Here is a 16,731-nt window from a genome sequence, read left to right on the forward strand (position 1 = left end):
CCATGAGCAAAAAGCAAAACTTGTAATAAATAATAAGACATCAGAATTTTTCGATATATCCAAAGGGACTAGACAAGGTTGTCCCTTATCTCCTTTATTGTTTATAACAGTATTGGAAGTACTTACTAAGAGACTGAGGGAAACAACAGAAGTTAAGGGAGTCAAGGTAGGGACTAAGGAACATAAAATCAAAGCCTTTGCGGATGATATTGTATTAACACTAGAAGACCCAAAGTATAGTGTGAAAGAAGCTTTACAAAAATTTGAAGAGTTCGGTGCTGTGTCAGGCCTTAAAGTTAATAAGAATAAGACCAAAATGCTGACCAAAAATTTAACCAAAGAAGATACTGTAGATTTAGAACAAAAGACGGGAATTATGATAGTAAAGAAGGTGAAGTACCTTGGAGTGTGGATTACAGCTAAAAATATTAATTTATACAAGGATAACTATGAGGTCACTTGGAAGAATATTAAGAAAGATTTAGAAATCTGGGAGAGAATGAGACTATCCTTTTTGGGGAGGATAGCGGTTATTAAAATGAATGTTCTGCCCAGAATGCTATTTTTATTTCAAACCATTCCTGTACTTAAAGGGTTAAAGCAGTGTAAAGAGTGGCAAAGAGCCTTGGCGAGATACATCTGGCAGGGAAAAAGACCGCGAATAAAGATGAAAATATTGGTAGATAAAAAAGAAAGAGGGGGTTTCTCCCTACTGGACTTAAATCTATATTATGAAGCGGCGTGTTTATTGTGGCTGAAAGATTGGATAAGACTGGAAAATAGGGACATCTTGGATTTGGAAGGCTTCGATAACAGGTACGGGTGGCACTCGTACCTGTGGTACGAAAAGGTGAAAGTACACAGAGGCTTTCTAAACCATATCTTTAGAGGACCAATATTTCAGGTATGGGAAAGAAATAAAAATCTATTGGAAAGGAAGACACCTTGGTGGATTTCACCAATAGAGGTGTTAACTGTTAAAAAAATCAATATGGAAGGGAAGAATGCCACCTATGAAGAACTTACGCGGAAAACTGATCAAGGCATTAAACTCAGACCATACGAAGAGATAAAAAACTCATTCACAGGGTGGCTGCAATACCACCAGGTAAATGATTTGTTAAAAGAAGATAAAAAGAAATTAGGATTCGAAGACAAAAAATCTAAATTTAATGTGGAAGTTATAGAAGGTAAGAATAAAATACTGTCTAGGATATATGATATTTTGCTGGAGTGGTATACAAAAGACGAGGAGGTGAAGGAGGTCATGACTAAATGGGCGATAGACATTGGTTATAACATCGACTTTGAGAGGTGGCTGGAACTGTGGAATACTAACATGAAGTTCACGGCGTGTACGGCACTAAGGGAAAACCTGTGGAAAATGATCTATAGGTGGTACCACACGCCAGTGAAGCTGGCTAAGATCTACAGGCTGAAGAATAAAAGATGCTGGAAATGTGGAGAGGTAGAAGGCGACTTCTACCACATGTGGTGGTCATGCAGCAAAGTGAAAGGCTTTTGGGAATCGATTTACAACGAACTTAAAAAAATCTTTAAATACACCTTCCCCAAAAAGCCCGAAGCTTTTCTGCTAGGAATGACGGGTAAAGAAATTAAAAAAGAAGATAAGATTCTATTCCTATATGCCACAACAGCCGCAAGAATCATGTTAGCACAAAATTGGAAAACGGAGGTTATACCAAATATAAATGATTGGCAGGTTAAAGTGATAAACTATGCCGAGCTCGCTAGAATAACAGGAAGATTAAGAGATCAAGACGAACGGAAATTTCATGATAATTGGAATAAATATTTGATGTATATTGGAAATAAATTTCAGACGACACTGGTGGGGTTGGAATAACTCTAACATCAAGTGATTATTAGGTAAAAGAGATAAAATACGTGACTGTAAAACTTATTGGATAAGGAGTGGAAGGAAGTTCAAGGCTTGGCTCAGCCTAAAATAATCTTTATATTATACGTATGATTTGTAAAAACTTTGTATTATACCTATGATTTGTGGAGTGGATATAAAATGTGCAAGTTATGTAATGGATTTTGTATATGTTTATATGTATATATATGTAATATTAATAAAAATTTATCGGCAAAAAAAAGAAGTCCATGAGGGTAGCTACATGAGAATGGGCCTTTTTGGTGGTGGCTCCCTGTTGGTGGAACGCTCTTCTTGGGAGGCTCGCCTGGTGCCATCATTGTATATCTTGAGGCACCAGGCAAAACCAGGCCTTTCGACTATCTGTGGCCATTTAGAAGTGCAAAAGGGATGTTTTAAATGTTTTTCCTCTTGGTTTTAATAGATCTACGTATGTGGGGTTTATTGTCTGTTTGGTTGCAAGTCACTTTGGGTTGCCCTGGGCAAAGCGACTGACACATTTAATAAATAAAATAAACACTTTCTATTCTTTAACTTGACTATGGAGGAATTGATGTGATGGGGGAATCTGTGTAATAACTAATTAAGAGACCTTGCATGGGCGTAGTCAGGATTTCTCTTAGGTGGGCAGACTTTATGTAGTGCGGGGGGACAGAACCGAGTTACCTGCAATTGGTCAGTTAGTTAAGTATTTTTATTTATTTACTTGATGGGGGGGGAGAGATGCCCCCCAAGCACTCCTGGGTATGCCCAGGAGACCTTGTGAGAACGCATCCTGTGTTGACACCAGCTCACTTCAGTTGCATTTCGTAATACACCTCTTGAGGACCTTGCCATAGTCTTTAAAAGTGGCAAAATCGATAATGGAGGTCCACAACCGCGACCTCTCTTTTCAGTGTTGGCTTATATAAATGAGGAATTCAACCAGTAATATCAGGGGCGGTGGATATGGATGTGTAGTTTTGCAAGAGCAGTGATTGTGTGAACCACACGCTTTAGGCAGAAGCTGCGCATTTCTCAGGAGAACAAACTTCCCAGTAAATATGAATAATCAGCTTGCCCTTTTGCGAAACTTTTGAGAGCTTTAGGCAGTTGTTCCTCCCCCCCCCCTTCTTCCTGTCATCGCGAGTGTGGCTTGGAAAAGAACGAAGAATACAGTGCAAATGGATAGTCCTGCATGGACTGTGACCCTTATTATTTCCTTCTTGCGCGCCTGCCGAATCCGTGTTTGCGCGCGTTCCCTAGGTCTTCCTCGGAGCGTTGTTGCGTCCGTGTGGCTGCTGCGTATACTGTAGTCAGATTTTGTGTGTATGCGTGTGTGTCCCTCCCACACGGCCCACCCCTTTTCGGCTCCAAGCCACACCCACGAGCTTGGAAGTCCTTAGCCGCTTTCGCCCCCAAGGTAATAGCCTTTTAAGCAAGGCAGCGAAACCGATCGCAGCGCCTGCGCTCCCCGGCGACCAGCTTCGCTCGCGGCGTGCGCCCTGCGCGCGTGCAGCCGAGAAGCTTTGCATGTGGGGGCGCAGCCAAGCCAAGCCCCCTGCGCGTCTGCTGTGGGAGGCGCGGAACATCTCCAACTCTTCCAGGATCATCATAATCACAAACGCACCATTATCATCATCCTCATCCCCACCACCATTCCTTGTCTGATCCGCCGCCCGCTTCCACGCCAAACGGATTGTTTCCGGAGATGTACGACTGCATGGAGGCGTTCGCCGTCACCCCGCGGCAACTCTACGATGTTACCAACCGGAGCCCGTGCATGCTGCGGAAGTCAAGCCCGTGTTTCGTGGGCTTGGATCCCTTCGGGTGGCCCCAGCCGGCCAGCTTGCAATGTAGGTGATCCGAGCTCGTGCTGGTGTTTGGGGTTTTGTTTTGGTCAAGGGGGGCTCCTTCGGGAGGGTGCGTCCCTGGGGTGCCACGCGCATGCGAAAGAATGAATTGGGTTCCGCGTCCAGCGAGTGTTGACACGGGTTGGGGGCAGGGCTTTTTTTGTTTTGTTTCTTTTTAATAACCGCGCGTGGGCGTTGGGCGCGAGTGGATCCGGGTGGGCATCTTCCTAGAGGGCGCTGTTCGGCGTGCCGTCGGACCTGATTGGTTGCTTCGCGTTCCAATTTTCCAACTTTTTCTTTTCCTGCTTCGGAACTCTTGCGCCGCGAAAGAGGCGTGGGGAGGGGGGAGGGAGCAGAGAGCGGGTCGGGATCCGAAATTTTATGGGTCTCCCCCCTTCCTCTGCAAAAAAAAAGAAAAAAAAAGAGGGGAGCTGCGTGACTTAAGCTCTGGGACGTTTGCAACCCCCTCCTTCTGTAATCTGGGCAGCGATCTACTGTGTCTCGGTTACATGGAAACGGGGGATCCCTCTCGTTCGTGGCTCTTTTGTCTTGATGTGGAAACGCGCATTATGAACACCAGATGAGGGGGGAACTTTGAAGTTTCTTGGCGACCTGGGTGTGGGTGGAGGGGATGTGGAGTAAATCAGGAACGGCAGAAAGGAAGGAAGACTTTCTTTTGGGAGACGATGCCGGGGGGGGGGGAGGGCGTTCATCCTTCACAAAGCCTGGCGGTAGGGGTTTAATTTTTTACTTTTGTTATCTTTCCTCGATTTAAAGTAAAAGGGGGGGGGGAATTTGGCTGTAGTCTACCACGCCGTGCAAATGGATCGAGAACTGAGAATCCTTTAGTTAGGCAATGTTGCGTCCTTATTTTGGTACACACACTGGACTGCAGACACTATTGGAATCTGGAAATCTGGAAGTAGAAGCGGAGGCTTGGGGGTGTTGTGTTTGCGAGATCTGTCAAACACCCAAGGGTGTCCCCAGCGGGTCCCTTTTCTCTTTGAGCAGCTGCCAAATCGCTTCCCTCCCTCCCTTCCTTCCCCGCTTTTTGGCACCCACCACCAGTGTTTACAACTTGCAGAAGAACAATCCTTTGATATTTTTACGCACACACACGGTGTGGTGCAAAGACATCTCCCCATCACCTTTGGGGGCACCTGGGGAGGATGCAGGGTTAAGCTCCGCTCCCCTTTCTCCCGCCCGCCTCCCCCCCTCCTTACCCGAGGGGAGCTCGCTTTCAAAGCGGTTGCGTTTGGAACGGCCCCACCCCAGCCTGGCTGCCAAAGCGCTCTCAAGAAATGTGGCACTTTAACTCTTTCGCCGGCGCCTGGAAATCAAAACGCGTCGCTTCCTGCCTAGGTCTATAATTGAACTGTGGGAGGATTCCTTCTCCCACCCCGAGCGCTTGCAGAAGGTTGCAGAGGCGCAACCAGAAGCAGCAGCCTTCTTTGTGTGAGTTCTGTAGAACACAGAGGAACCAAGAAACTCTTGTTACTGTGCTGTTTAATGAAAACTCAGCAATGGCCATTCCAAGGAATCAGAGGGATTTTATTACAGAGGGAGGATTCTGATGCTGAATTCGAGTCAGGGCTCAGTCAGGGACCTGATTTTAAGATCAAGGTTCAACTCAGAAACATCTTAAATGATAAAGGGAGAAGTTTGCCTGGGCAAGGCAAGTGCCTTTTCATCACCGTCAAGTAACCCATGCCATCTAGAATTTGGGATTCTGGACTGTAGGCTATAGTTTCAAGATAGGCTTGACAAATATATTGGCACCACTCTCTTTACAGATATAACTCTTTACAGGTTATAACAGCCCACATGGCTTCATTTCCCATTTCGCAGATGGCTTGCAGTTCCAGTGACTACTGCTGCTTAAATAAGTGCTTAGTACCCATGGAGCGCCAGGAACTTTTTGGGGCTCTGGAACTGATCTGGTCTCTCCCTCCCTCATTCTTTCTTTCTTGAGGGCTAAGAAGTGTACTTTTTGGAGGGCAGGAAGGGTCAGGAGCTGACAAAGGAAAGAGTGAGGAGGATACCTGTTGGAAAGGTCAGGATGGACCAGTTTGTTTGTTTTGTTGGCTTATTTGCTAGTAGTGCTTTTCAGCTGCCCATCATCCCCTCATCCCTGGACAGGGCACAATACAGAGGAGCGTACAACGAAAACATCTCAACGCAATTAAAAGATCAGATAAAGCGTTATCGTACAGAGGGGGACATAGCAAGCCCTCATCACAGGAGCACCCTAAGAGTCATCCTAATATCCTGCAGAAGCCCAGAAAAATGGGAAAGGCTTTGCTGATGTTTGACTTTTTGAGTGGCACCATGCCATCTTTTATTATTTGGGTACAGGGGATGCAGGGGAAGAGACCATTTATTGGTGTATGCTCGTGTCAATCAGCACTTTCCTCCTTATTGCGGAAGTAGCTGCAAAACTGAGAGAGGGTTGAGGCATCCCCTCTGCATCAAGTTTTTAACTTTGCTTGATTTTTGTGGTGACACATCTCTGCTTTATGGTTTATCTGCCTCGGCATCAGTGATCCTCCACCATCTGGCACACAAAAAGTGTCTATCCAGAAGAAAGGGGCAACTGATTCTGTTAGTGTTGGAAGCCACAGTTGGACTCTACATGCATACCAGGAGTGGGGAACTTATGGTCCTTTAGGTGTTGCTGGAACATGACTCCCATCATCCCTTGACCCATTGGCTATGCTGACTGGGACTTGTAAGAACATCTGTGGACCACAGGTTCCCCAGGCCTGATACATACAGTACATGTGACCATCCAGATGTTACTGGACTTCAGCACCTGTCAACTCCAGCCAGCATGGCCAATGATCAAAAATTGTAGTTCAGCAACATTTGAACGGCCACAGGTTTTCCAATCTTGTTCTGCGTTGATTTTTATTTTATTTATTAGATTTCAATACCACCCTTCATCATAAGATCTCAGGGCGGTTCGCCTTGATGTGCCGCAGATACCTAACAAAAGGTCTGTGTGTCAGACAAATTGGTAAAAATAAAATCGTGGACCAGTAACTTCGTTGAACTTTCTTGCAAATCTTACTCATATCTCAGCACCTACAGTGATACGTGGCTACCCACAATGGTTGCTTTGAAAACTAGGCCTTGGTTGCGCAACCGTTATGGAAATATGACATAGGAGGACATGTGAGCTTCTGTATCTATGGAGTGGCCTCTCCTGAGTGAATACACAGTCGCAGTGCCACCAATGACATGCCATCCAGCCTTAGCCAGCTTATAACTCCCTATGAAATCTGAATCTCTAGATGACATAAAAATTATGTAATACTGGTGAATGAAACTCTAGTCTGGCATTAGGGATAAAGGCCCTCACAACAGCAGAAAATTGTGTTATTTTTCATACATATATAACTTTACTAGAGTTTCATAGCAAGTGTTGTTCCTCTCCGCAATAGCACTTGAGTTGTAGGTTAGTCTGAACGAAGAGCATGGCAGGCTCAAAACCACTCAGCAAACTTTGTGGCTGAGCAGAGGTTAGAACCTGGCCTTGTCACATCTACCCGGAGTCCTGCCCTGATTTTTTTCTTTTCTTTCTGGCAAGTAGTGGTGGAGATGGATAATAAGAAGGCTCACCCACCAAACTGATCTTGTGTGAGAGGTCTGGATCATGAGCCCACTGGCTATTGAATTAGACTAGTACACTGCTAGACACCATATTCATTTTAGAGACCGTAAACATTGCTAGAAAAGTAGACACAGGACCTTGAATATTCTCCACAATTCTGGGCGCAAGCACAGACATTTCTAGTGGGCGAGGAATTCAGCAGCTTGAGAATCTCTGCTTTCATTGCAAAACGAAAGAAGCAAGCCAAGACTTTAGCAGTCCTGGATGCAAACGCTCACAAGAAGCTTAGAGTTATTTAGGTTTTAGGTTAAATGTGAGGTGCGTGTGGAAATGTGGCAGGATATGTGCATGCGCAGCGTATTTGAGTGTTATAGACAAAATTGCAAGTGTGTGATGAGCGCAATGTTTGTTTACATAAGCATGTGATGCCTTGAAAGTCCATTGGTATGGCCTGTATGTGTACAAGTAAGCAAGTGCGGTGACCATGATGGGCATCATGTTGGCGGAAGAGGCATGTGGCTCTTATGATCGGTGTAGGATATGTGAGCACTCTCTGTGGGATGTGTGTATATTATGGTGTGTAAGAGGTATGGGACAAGCTCTCTGCCACCAGGAATGCTGCTGCTGAGACAAATGGCTTGTATAGTGTCCCAGCTGCAAACAGTTTACGGCTGGTTATAAATGGCTTGTTTGAAGCTCCGGCAAGGCGAGGGCAGGAATTTCCTCAATTTCAGCAATTTAGGCTTTTAAAGCCCTCCAACAACCCCTACTCCTCGAGCGGGATTAAGCAGGGAGGGGGGCGAGGAAGGGAGGGAACAGCAGGGACCCTGAGTTGGCCAGTGTAGATGGACCACTGACTTTGTGCAGAGGTTGGTCTGAGGGTTGGTGGCCTTCCTGGCTGATGAAACAAAAGAGGAGTGGTGGGGGATGGTGGTGGTGGTGGTGAATGTCTCCCAGACTTGTGGAGCTAAAAGTGCTCTGCAGCTGCTGATGGCATCTGTAAGAGGCTGCTCCAGATTCTGTCCCGTCCCTTCGCTCGCTTCCTCGCTGGCTGCTTAGCGGCTGCCGGTGAATTGATTTATAAGAGATTCATCAACAGATAAAAGGACCCAGAACTGCTCAGAGCAACACTCAGGATTGCAAACTTGGCATGCTCTGTTTTAAAAAACATGAACCGTAAGGCGGGCCCCTGCTTTGGAATAAACCATGCTTACTTTGGCTTGGATAAAACAAGGTCTTGTTCACCTGCATGCCGCGAAAGCTGCTTTAGGAAAGGACATCCATCCAGGCAGTCCATTAGCGTAAATGTGTGTGTGGTTTGTTAGTGCCTGTGTCTGTATGCACAAAAAGCACCTCTCCTTTTCTGAATCCCACCCAGGATAGGCATGCCTGTGTGAAAGCTGCCCTACCCTATGGACGAGTGCCCTGCGGGAGGAGAGCTTTGGACGAGGCTGCTATTGTTTCTTAACTCAGATTCTCTGGCACAGCCCTTCTTCATCCTGGTGCTATGCTGGTTGTGGTCTGATTTGAATTGTCATCCCAAACATCTGGATGGCACCAGGTTGAGCAGATGTGGGCATGCATGCTTTGCTGTGCCCCATATTGCTGTCTGTCCTTCTCACTATAACCTTTGTTGCTAGGCCTCTGTGTAGGAGCAGCTATCAGTGGTGTTAACATAACTACACCAGCTATATTTCTAATTCTTTGGCTGCTGTGCATGGAATAATAATTTCCAGAATAATAAATTTTGAGATCCCTCCCCCCGCAATTTCATGTTTAATAATATTTGGCCTGTGTCATCATAATAATATATATCACACAGTAATCAAAAATATATATTTTTCTTTTTAAAGAAATCCGATTTCAATATGTAAGTAAAATTCCATAGCTTTAAAGGCTGAAACTCCAGTCGCTTCTTTTTGGCTTTTTTTAAAAAAGGAATCTTCTAGCGACACATGGAGAACCTAAAAGAGAGAGAGTGTGTGGAAGGTGTGACCCTCCAGATGTGATTGGAGTCCCATCACTCATGCACACCAGCCAACACAGCCAGCACAGTCAGTAATGTTTGGAGTTAGAAGCTGAACCACAACTGGAGGGACACAGGTTCCCTTACCCATTACCCAGAGCCTGGTTTAAAAGTCACCTGGTGTGGGTACAAGGAAATATTGGGTCTAGTGATCATGTGATTGGGGATTCGCCACATTGTGCTATCCACAGAGCCCCTGGGTTACCATATTTTTCGCTCTATAAGACGCACCAGACCACAAGACGCACCTAGTTTTTGGAGGAGGAAAACAAGAAAAAAAAATATTCTGAATCTCAGAAGCCAGAACAGCAAGAGGGATCACTGCACAGCGAAAGCGGCGCTCCCTCTTGCTGTTCGGGCTTCTGTGATAGCTGTGCGGCCTGCATTCGCTCCATAAGACGCACACACATTTCCTCTTACTTTTTAGGAGGGAAAAAAGTGAGTCTTATAGAGCAAAAAATACGGTAATTCTTTGCTCTGTCTCTGCTCCTGAAGATTCTCCTTCCTTCCTTCCTTCCTTCCTTCCTTCCTTCCTTCCTTCCTTCCTTCCTTCCTCTCTCTCTCTCTCTCTTTCTCCTCTTCTCTCCTCTTCTCTCCTCTTCTCTGCTTTTCTGTCCCAGAAGAACAAAGCTTTTTTCCTTTCGTTTTTAAATTCTAGCTTTCACAGTTAGCTTAAAAGATCTAACATGTGCAGTTCCAAAGCGTCGAAAGGAATCCAGCTGAAAAGCGAGTATTTTATGTGACGGTTTCTTCACAAAGCTCGGAGGAGTTCCAGCTTGTTTCAAGGCAAATGCCTCTTAACAGGGTTGGGGGTGGGGGAACTGAACTCCTTTGCAGGACCTGAACTTGAGCTCTGCTCAGCTCCCCAGTCCTCACTTGTTCAGACCATTCCTCTCATTCTTCCAGCCGCCACAAGAAAGTACCAGCATTTATTACGCATTTACATTTTATTATGCAGTATACGTTTGTGAATATACAGGTGCCACTTTTGTGATGTGACTTAAGCTGTTTTGTCCTACCCAGTAATACTATGAGGAGCATCCTAATGGCCTTGTCTGATAGAATCTGAGCAATCTGTTTTTGTTTTTGTATTTTATAAGCTGGTTGCGCTTTTGTACAGTTTTCATTCCCATTTTTATATACAGTGGTACTTTGGGTTAAGTACTTACTTCGTTCCGGAGGTCCATTCTTAACCTGAAACTGTTCTTAACCTGAAGCACCACTTTAGCTAATGGGGCCTCCTGCTCCTGCCGCACTGCCGGAGCACAATTTCTGTTCTCATCCTGAAGCAAAGTTCTTAACCTGAAGCACTATTTCTGGGTTAGCGGAGTCTGTAACCTGAAGCATATGTAACCTGAAGCGTATCTAACCCGAGGTACCACTGTACACGAGTTGGATGAGGGAGGCAGATACAATTAAGTTTTTTATTTATACAGTCATTTATTTTTGTGCACCATGTATTCTGAGTAAATAATTGAAACCTCTGTTGTGCAGAGATCTTCCTTTCTGTCCGAAAAGAGAGGCAGGGGAAGGAAGCGCAGATTATGAGTCCACAAGTCTATTCGCCATCCTGGATCTGCATGAATCAGTCTAGTAGTGGAGATTGAGAGGGGGAAGATTGGAGCTGAGAGGGGGAATCTAGCCCTAGTGAGAGATATGCCCCTTTGGGGGTGGATGGTAGTCCCCTGAATGCTCTGCCAATAGAGATTCAGAAGCCGTCTCCTGTTTCAAGCATCCACTGAAAACCACCAAAACATATGCAGGCAGTTAAGAAAATACCTGTCTGCAATGGTTAAAGGTAAAGGGACCCCTAACCATTAGGTCCGGTCGTGGCCGACTTGGGGGTTGCGGAGCTCATCCTGCTCTATAGGCTGAGGGAGCCGGCGTACAGCTTCCGGGTCATGTGGCCAGCATGACTAAGCCGCTTCTGGCGAACCAGAGCAGCGCACGGAAACGCCATTTACCTTCCTGCCGGAGTGGTTCCTATTTATCTACTTGCACTTTGACGTGCTTTCGAACTGCTAGGTTGGCAGCAGCAGGGACCGAGCAATGGGAGCTCACCCCATTGCGGGGATTCGAACCGCCGACCTTCTGATCGGCAAGTCCTAGACTCTGTGGTTTAACCCACAGCGCCACCCGCGTGCCTCCCTCTGAAATGGTTAGTTGATCTCTAATTTTAAGTTTTCAATTTTTTAAAAAATTTCTCTAGATGTATATTTGTTTCAACCTGCTTTTTTTAAAGAAATGAATAGTGGTATTTAAATATTTTTAACAAATAAATAGATTCACCCTCATTTCACGGAGGAGGACAAGGCTACCACTATTCTGCTAGGCACAGTAACTAGGAATTTCCTCTGAATATCAGTAGCTGACAAACAACAGTGAGCAATGACTTCTGCTTGGGGCTTCCTTCTTGTTTTCTTCCCATAAGAAGCCTCTGGTTAGCCACTGTGGGAACAGAATTCTGGACAAGACAGGCCTCTTGCCTGATCCATCAGGACTCTTGTGAGGTTAATCATCGAACATTTCCTACCATTGCTCCTGACCTGTGCCTGGTTTCGGAGGGCACTCAAAGGCTGTGTCTAGTTGGCTGCCTCATAGAATCATAGAATCATAGAGTCTGACCAGAGCAGAATACAGTGGCACTATTACTTCCCTTGATCTAGATGTTATGCTCCTATTGATGCAGCCCAGAATTGCATTGGCTTTTTTAGCTGCTGCGTCACACTGTTGGCTCATGTCAAGTTTGTGGTCAACCAAGACTCCTAGATCCTTTTCACATGTACTGCTCTCAAGCCAGGTGTCCCCCATCTTGTATTTGTGCCTCTCATATTTTTTTGCCCAAGTGCAATACTTTACATTTCTCCCTGTTAAAATTCATCTTGTTTGTTTTTGCCCAGTTCTCTAATCTGTCAAGGTCGTTTTGAAGTGTGATCCTGTCCTCTGGGGTGTTAGCCACCCCTCCCAGTTTGGTGTCATCTGCAAATTTGATCAGGATGCCCTTGAGTCCATCATCCAAGTCGTTGATAAAGATGTTGAATAAGACCGGGCCCCCCACTAGTCACTCTTCTTCAGGATGAAGAGGAACCCTTTGGGTTCGGTCAGTCAGCCAGTTACAAATCCACTGAGTGGTAGCATAGTCAAGACCGCATCACTGTGCCCCGCTGCCTCTTGTAGTATGGGGAGGAGTTGGTGCACCTTGCTGAGCTAGGAGGAAACAACCTGGGTTAGACAAGGGAGTGTATTGTGCATTTAGAAAACAAACCCAAACACAGTGGTACCTCGGGTCACATATGCTTCAGGTTACATACGCTTCAGTTTACAGACTCCACTAACCCAGAAATAGTGCTGCAGGTTAAGAACTTTGCTTCAGGATGAGAACAGAAATCGTGCTCCAGCCGTGCGGCGGCAGCAGGAGGCCCCATTAGCTAAAGTGGTGCTTCAGGTTAAGAACAGTTTCAGGTTAAGTACGGACCTCCGGAACGAATTAAGTACCTCATTTTTCGCTCTATAAGAAGCACCAGGCCAGTTTTGGGAGGAGGAAAAAAAGAAAAAAAATATTCTGAATCTCAGAAGCCAGAACAGCAAGATGGATTGCTGCGCAGTGAAAGCAGCAATCCCTCTTGCTGTTCTGGCTTCTGGGATAGCTGCGCAGCCTGCATTCGCTCCATAAGACGCACACACATTTCCCCTTACTTTTTAGGAGGAAAGAGTCTTATAGGGCAAAAAATACGGTACTTAACCTGAGGTACCACTGTACTCTAAAGCCACAGCAGATTTGCAAAACTCCACGAATGCTTTGCAAGTGAAGCACACAAGTGTCTATGTGAATGCCAGGAAGTAGGGCACAATGGTTACATTACTGAGTGCAGGAGGGTGATTTTGTTTACGTTGCACGGGAGGGCAGCCTGATGGGGGCAGTCACAGCTTCTTCCTTCACATTGTTGCTTCTGTCCCCTGCAGATGCAGAGGCTCAGATATCGCCTATCCCCTTTAAATCTGGCTTGTCAGGTTCTGTATCTCTGCACACATCTCCCTTCTTTCACCATTTAGGCATCTGTTGGTAGCTGAGCCCTGCTGTGGATATTGGGTGGTTTGTAAACACACACGGAGACAGGCAGTCCTCTTCTTCTTCCCCCCTCTTCCCCCCTTTGTGTGGCTCCAGGCAGTTATTTGGGTGTGTACAGAAGCTATTTAGAGAAGAATAAGTTGGGGCTAAAATGTGATGCTCTCCAGGAAATGACAGGCCTGATAACAGCTTGGCCTGACAAGGAGCCTTATGTTAAGTTTGCCAGTGGTTTCTGATGCTTAGAGTACAAACAGGGCATCACCTCTTCTCTCCTCACCCTCCCCAGCTAGGGCTGAAGGCACAGAATCTGGAACCTTGATTGGCAGAGTTGTGCAAGAAGGATCCTAGAAAGACATGGATGAGCTGAAAGGGGCTTTTGGGAAGATGCAGTGCCTTGGGGGTCTGGAGGCTGGGATGAAAATTAAGAGGGTCGGCCAGAAGAAGAGCCCTCAGCCACTGACAGAGATTAGCACAAGAGTCATCATCTGGAGATCTTTGTGTACCTGGAAGGGGGGATGTGACCCACAACTCCTGGGTTCTATTTTCCGCTGTAGGAATACAACCAGGATCTTGCTGGGTTAATTCCCAAGTGTGGGGTGGACTGCTGTAAACTATAGCCAAGGCCAGCATTCTTCCTAGCGCTGATATTTTACTGGGTCAGAATGCTGAGCATTCCTCACCTCTGTTGTTAAGTGATAGGGGACCCTTTCAAAGTATGGTTCTTAACTTTATTTTTATTTTATTTTGTTTTGCTCTTTTCTTCTCTCTTTGACCCTAAAGCATACAGTGGTACCTCGGGTTACAGACGCTTCAGGTTACATACGCTTCAGGTTACAGACTCCGCTAACCCAGCAATAGTACCTCAGGTTAAGAACTTGGCTTCAGGATGAGAACAGAAATCGTGCTCCGGCGGCGCGGCAGCAGCGGGAGGCCCCATTAGCTAAAGTGGTGCTTCAGGTTAAGATCAGTTTCAGGTTAAGAACGGACCTCCAGAACGAATTAAGTACTTAACCCAAGGTACCACTGCACTGTCTGCACACAAGCTTGAAGAACTTCCTCTTCGATTTTTGATCTTGCTGTCAAGAACATGGTAGCATCACACACCAAGGGCCCTGTGGTCTCTTTCCACAGTGGACAACCAGATGGTTCCCACAAGCATAATAGGAGCACAATGGCTCCCCCCCTTTCCTTTCCCATTCCCAAAAAAGGAATGGGGTTGCTTCAAAAACTACCTGATAAAATATGGTTCCAAAAATAATACTTGGTTGTGCTTAGATTAATTTCACAGATATACAAGAAAACTGAGATTAATAAATGAATACAGAACACTTACTACTTAAGGAAAGTATTGAAACCGCAAAGAGATAGTGGAAATCAACGAACATAGAAGGGATTCAAAAAAATTTCCAGAAGGGAAAGAAAGTGACTACAAAGAAAGAAAGAAAGAAAGAAAGAAAGAAAGAAAGAAAGAAAGAAAGAAAGAAAAGAAGGAGTACAAATGTAATTTCTTTCTGGGAACTTGGCGTATAGTATAAAGAAATCACTGTTTGTACCCTTTGAAAAATTTGGTGTACTTGGTGTAATTTCTTTTTTTTCTTTTTAATTTCTTTTTTGGTTTTGGTTTGTTTTGTCTTTTTTTCCTTATTTTCTTTAATATTTTAGTTTCCCCCCCTTTCCTCTTTTTGTATTTTTTCTTATAAGTTTTGAATATCTGGATGTAATATTTAATATATGCTTTCTTTGTAATTTTTAAAAATGCAATAATAATAATAAAAAGATAGGAGCACAATAGCACACAGTTTTGCTTGCGTTCCCCAGAAACTAGTCTTCAGAGGCACACTGAAGTTGTGTGTAGCCATCACAACTCAAAGCCATTTGATAGTGTTATATTCCATGAACCTGCCTAATGCCCTTTTGCTAAATCTGTGGTAGTGAATCCCATAAGAAGTTAACCATGAGCGGTGCGAAGAAGTTACTTCGTTTTGTCTGTCCTGGATCTCCCAGCATTCACCTTTGTTTCCATTAGTATAATCAAAGAGGGAGAAAACTGTATCTCTGTCTATGTTATACACACACCATGCTTAATTTTGCACACCTTTTTCATGCCCTATGAAACCAAATTGCCTTTTTGCTAAACTAAAAAGCCCCAAATGTTGTACCTGTTGCAGGTCCATTTTTATTTCCCTGAAGTGCACCGTTTCCAGCTCCTCTTTGAGAAGAACTGTCCATAGTACAGTGGTACCTCGGGTTAAGAACTTAATTCGTTCTGGAGGTCCGTTCTTAACCTGAAACTGTTCTTAACCTGAAGCACCACTTTAGCTAATGGGGCCTGCTGCTGCCGCCGCGCCGCCGGAGCACGATTTCTGTTCTCATCCTGAAGCAAAGTTCTTAACCCGAGGTACTATTTCTGGGTTAGTGGAGTCTGTAACCTGAAGCGTCTGTAACCTGAGGTACCACTGTATATCAAAAGAGCAGCTGCACCATAGATTTGTATAAAGGCATCACAATAACTGGCAGCTTTATTTTTGATCTGTTTCCTAATCTTCCATAACTTGGAGCTCACCTTTTTCACAGCAACTGCACAGTGGGTCAATGCTTTTATGGAGCTGTTTACCACAACCCTGGGCTGTTCTCTGACAGCTCAAGGCTCCCATCAGCAAAAGGGCTGTCTTGCTTCCATGTGCGTCCCTTCGCACTTCCTTATTAACCCAACAACTATAGGGCAAAGTTGTTAAACAAAGAGCTGTAGCAGATTGAAGTGAGTCAGAAACACACACAAACACACAAAAAAATGTCACCCAAGCTCACCTTCCATTGTCCTGTGTGATCATGGGCATGTGACGTCCATGGACATCACTTTCCCTGTTTCAAAAATGCCAACTTGGGTGAGCTGTACATTAATTATCAGATGTGACACATTTGAAATGAATTCTTTGTCGCATAGTTTATCACACTTTGAACTTGACCTGGTAGCAAATTGGCAACCAGGGCAGATCTCTGAGCACAGGTGTTATATGCTGACAAGGCCTCACTTCCGTCAGCAGTCGTGTGGCAGCGTTCTGCACGGCTAACTGCAACTTCCAGATCAGGTGCAAGGGAAGCCCCACATAGAGCACATTGTAGTAATCCAGTCTTGCTCGTCCCCCTCTTGCCAAGAGAGTAACATCTAAATAGCTGTGGATTGCATTAATCCTTTCCGCCCCAGCACCATATTTGCATCAGGTCACTGCTTCCAACATGGGAAAATTCACGTGCTGTGGGCATGATGTGAAATTTGTACATGGTACTGGT

The 16,731-nt window shown here is 45.1% G+C and overlaps 1 protein-coding gene across 3 annotated transcripts in view; it reads left to right on the forward strand.

The window, feature by feature from the left end:
* RARG (retinoic acid receptor gamma) overlaps window positions 1-16,731 on the forward strand; it is a 130,113-nt gene that overhangs the window by 77,671 nt on the left and 35,711 nt on the right. The window contains exon 1 of one of the 3 annotated variants that reach the window (XM_083490132.1): window positions 3,310-3,735. The exons of the other annotated variants lie outside the window; for them this stretch is intronic. Within the exon in view, the coding sequence (XP_083346258.1) occupies window positions 3,591-3,735 (145 nt within the window). The 5' untranslated portion in view covers window positions 3,310-3,590. Of the gene's footprint in view, window positions 1-3,309; window positions 3,736-16,731 lie in introns of those variants that run through there. 3 annotated transcript variants of the gene reach the window in all.

Source organism: Podarcis liolepis (assembly GCF_965112155.1).
Source record: "Podarcis liolepis genome assembly, chromosome: 2".
Lineage (NCBI taxonomy): Eukaryota > Metazoa > Chordata > Lepidosauria > Squamata > Lacertidae > Podarcis > Podarcis liolepis.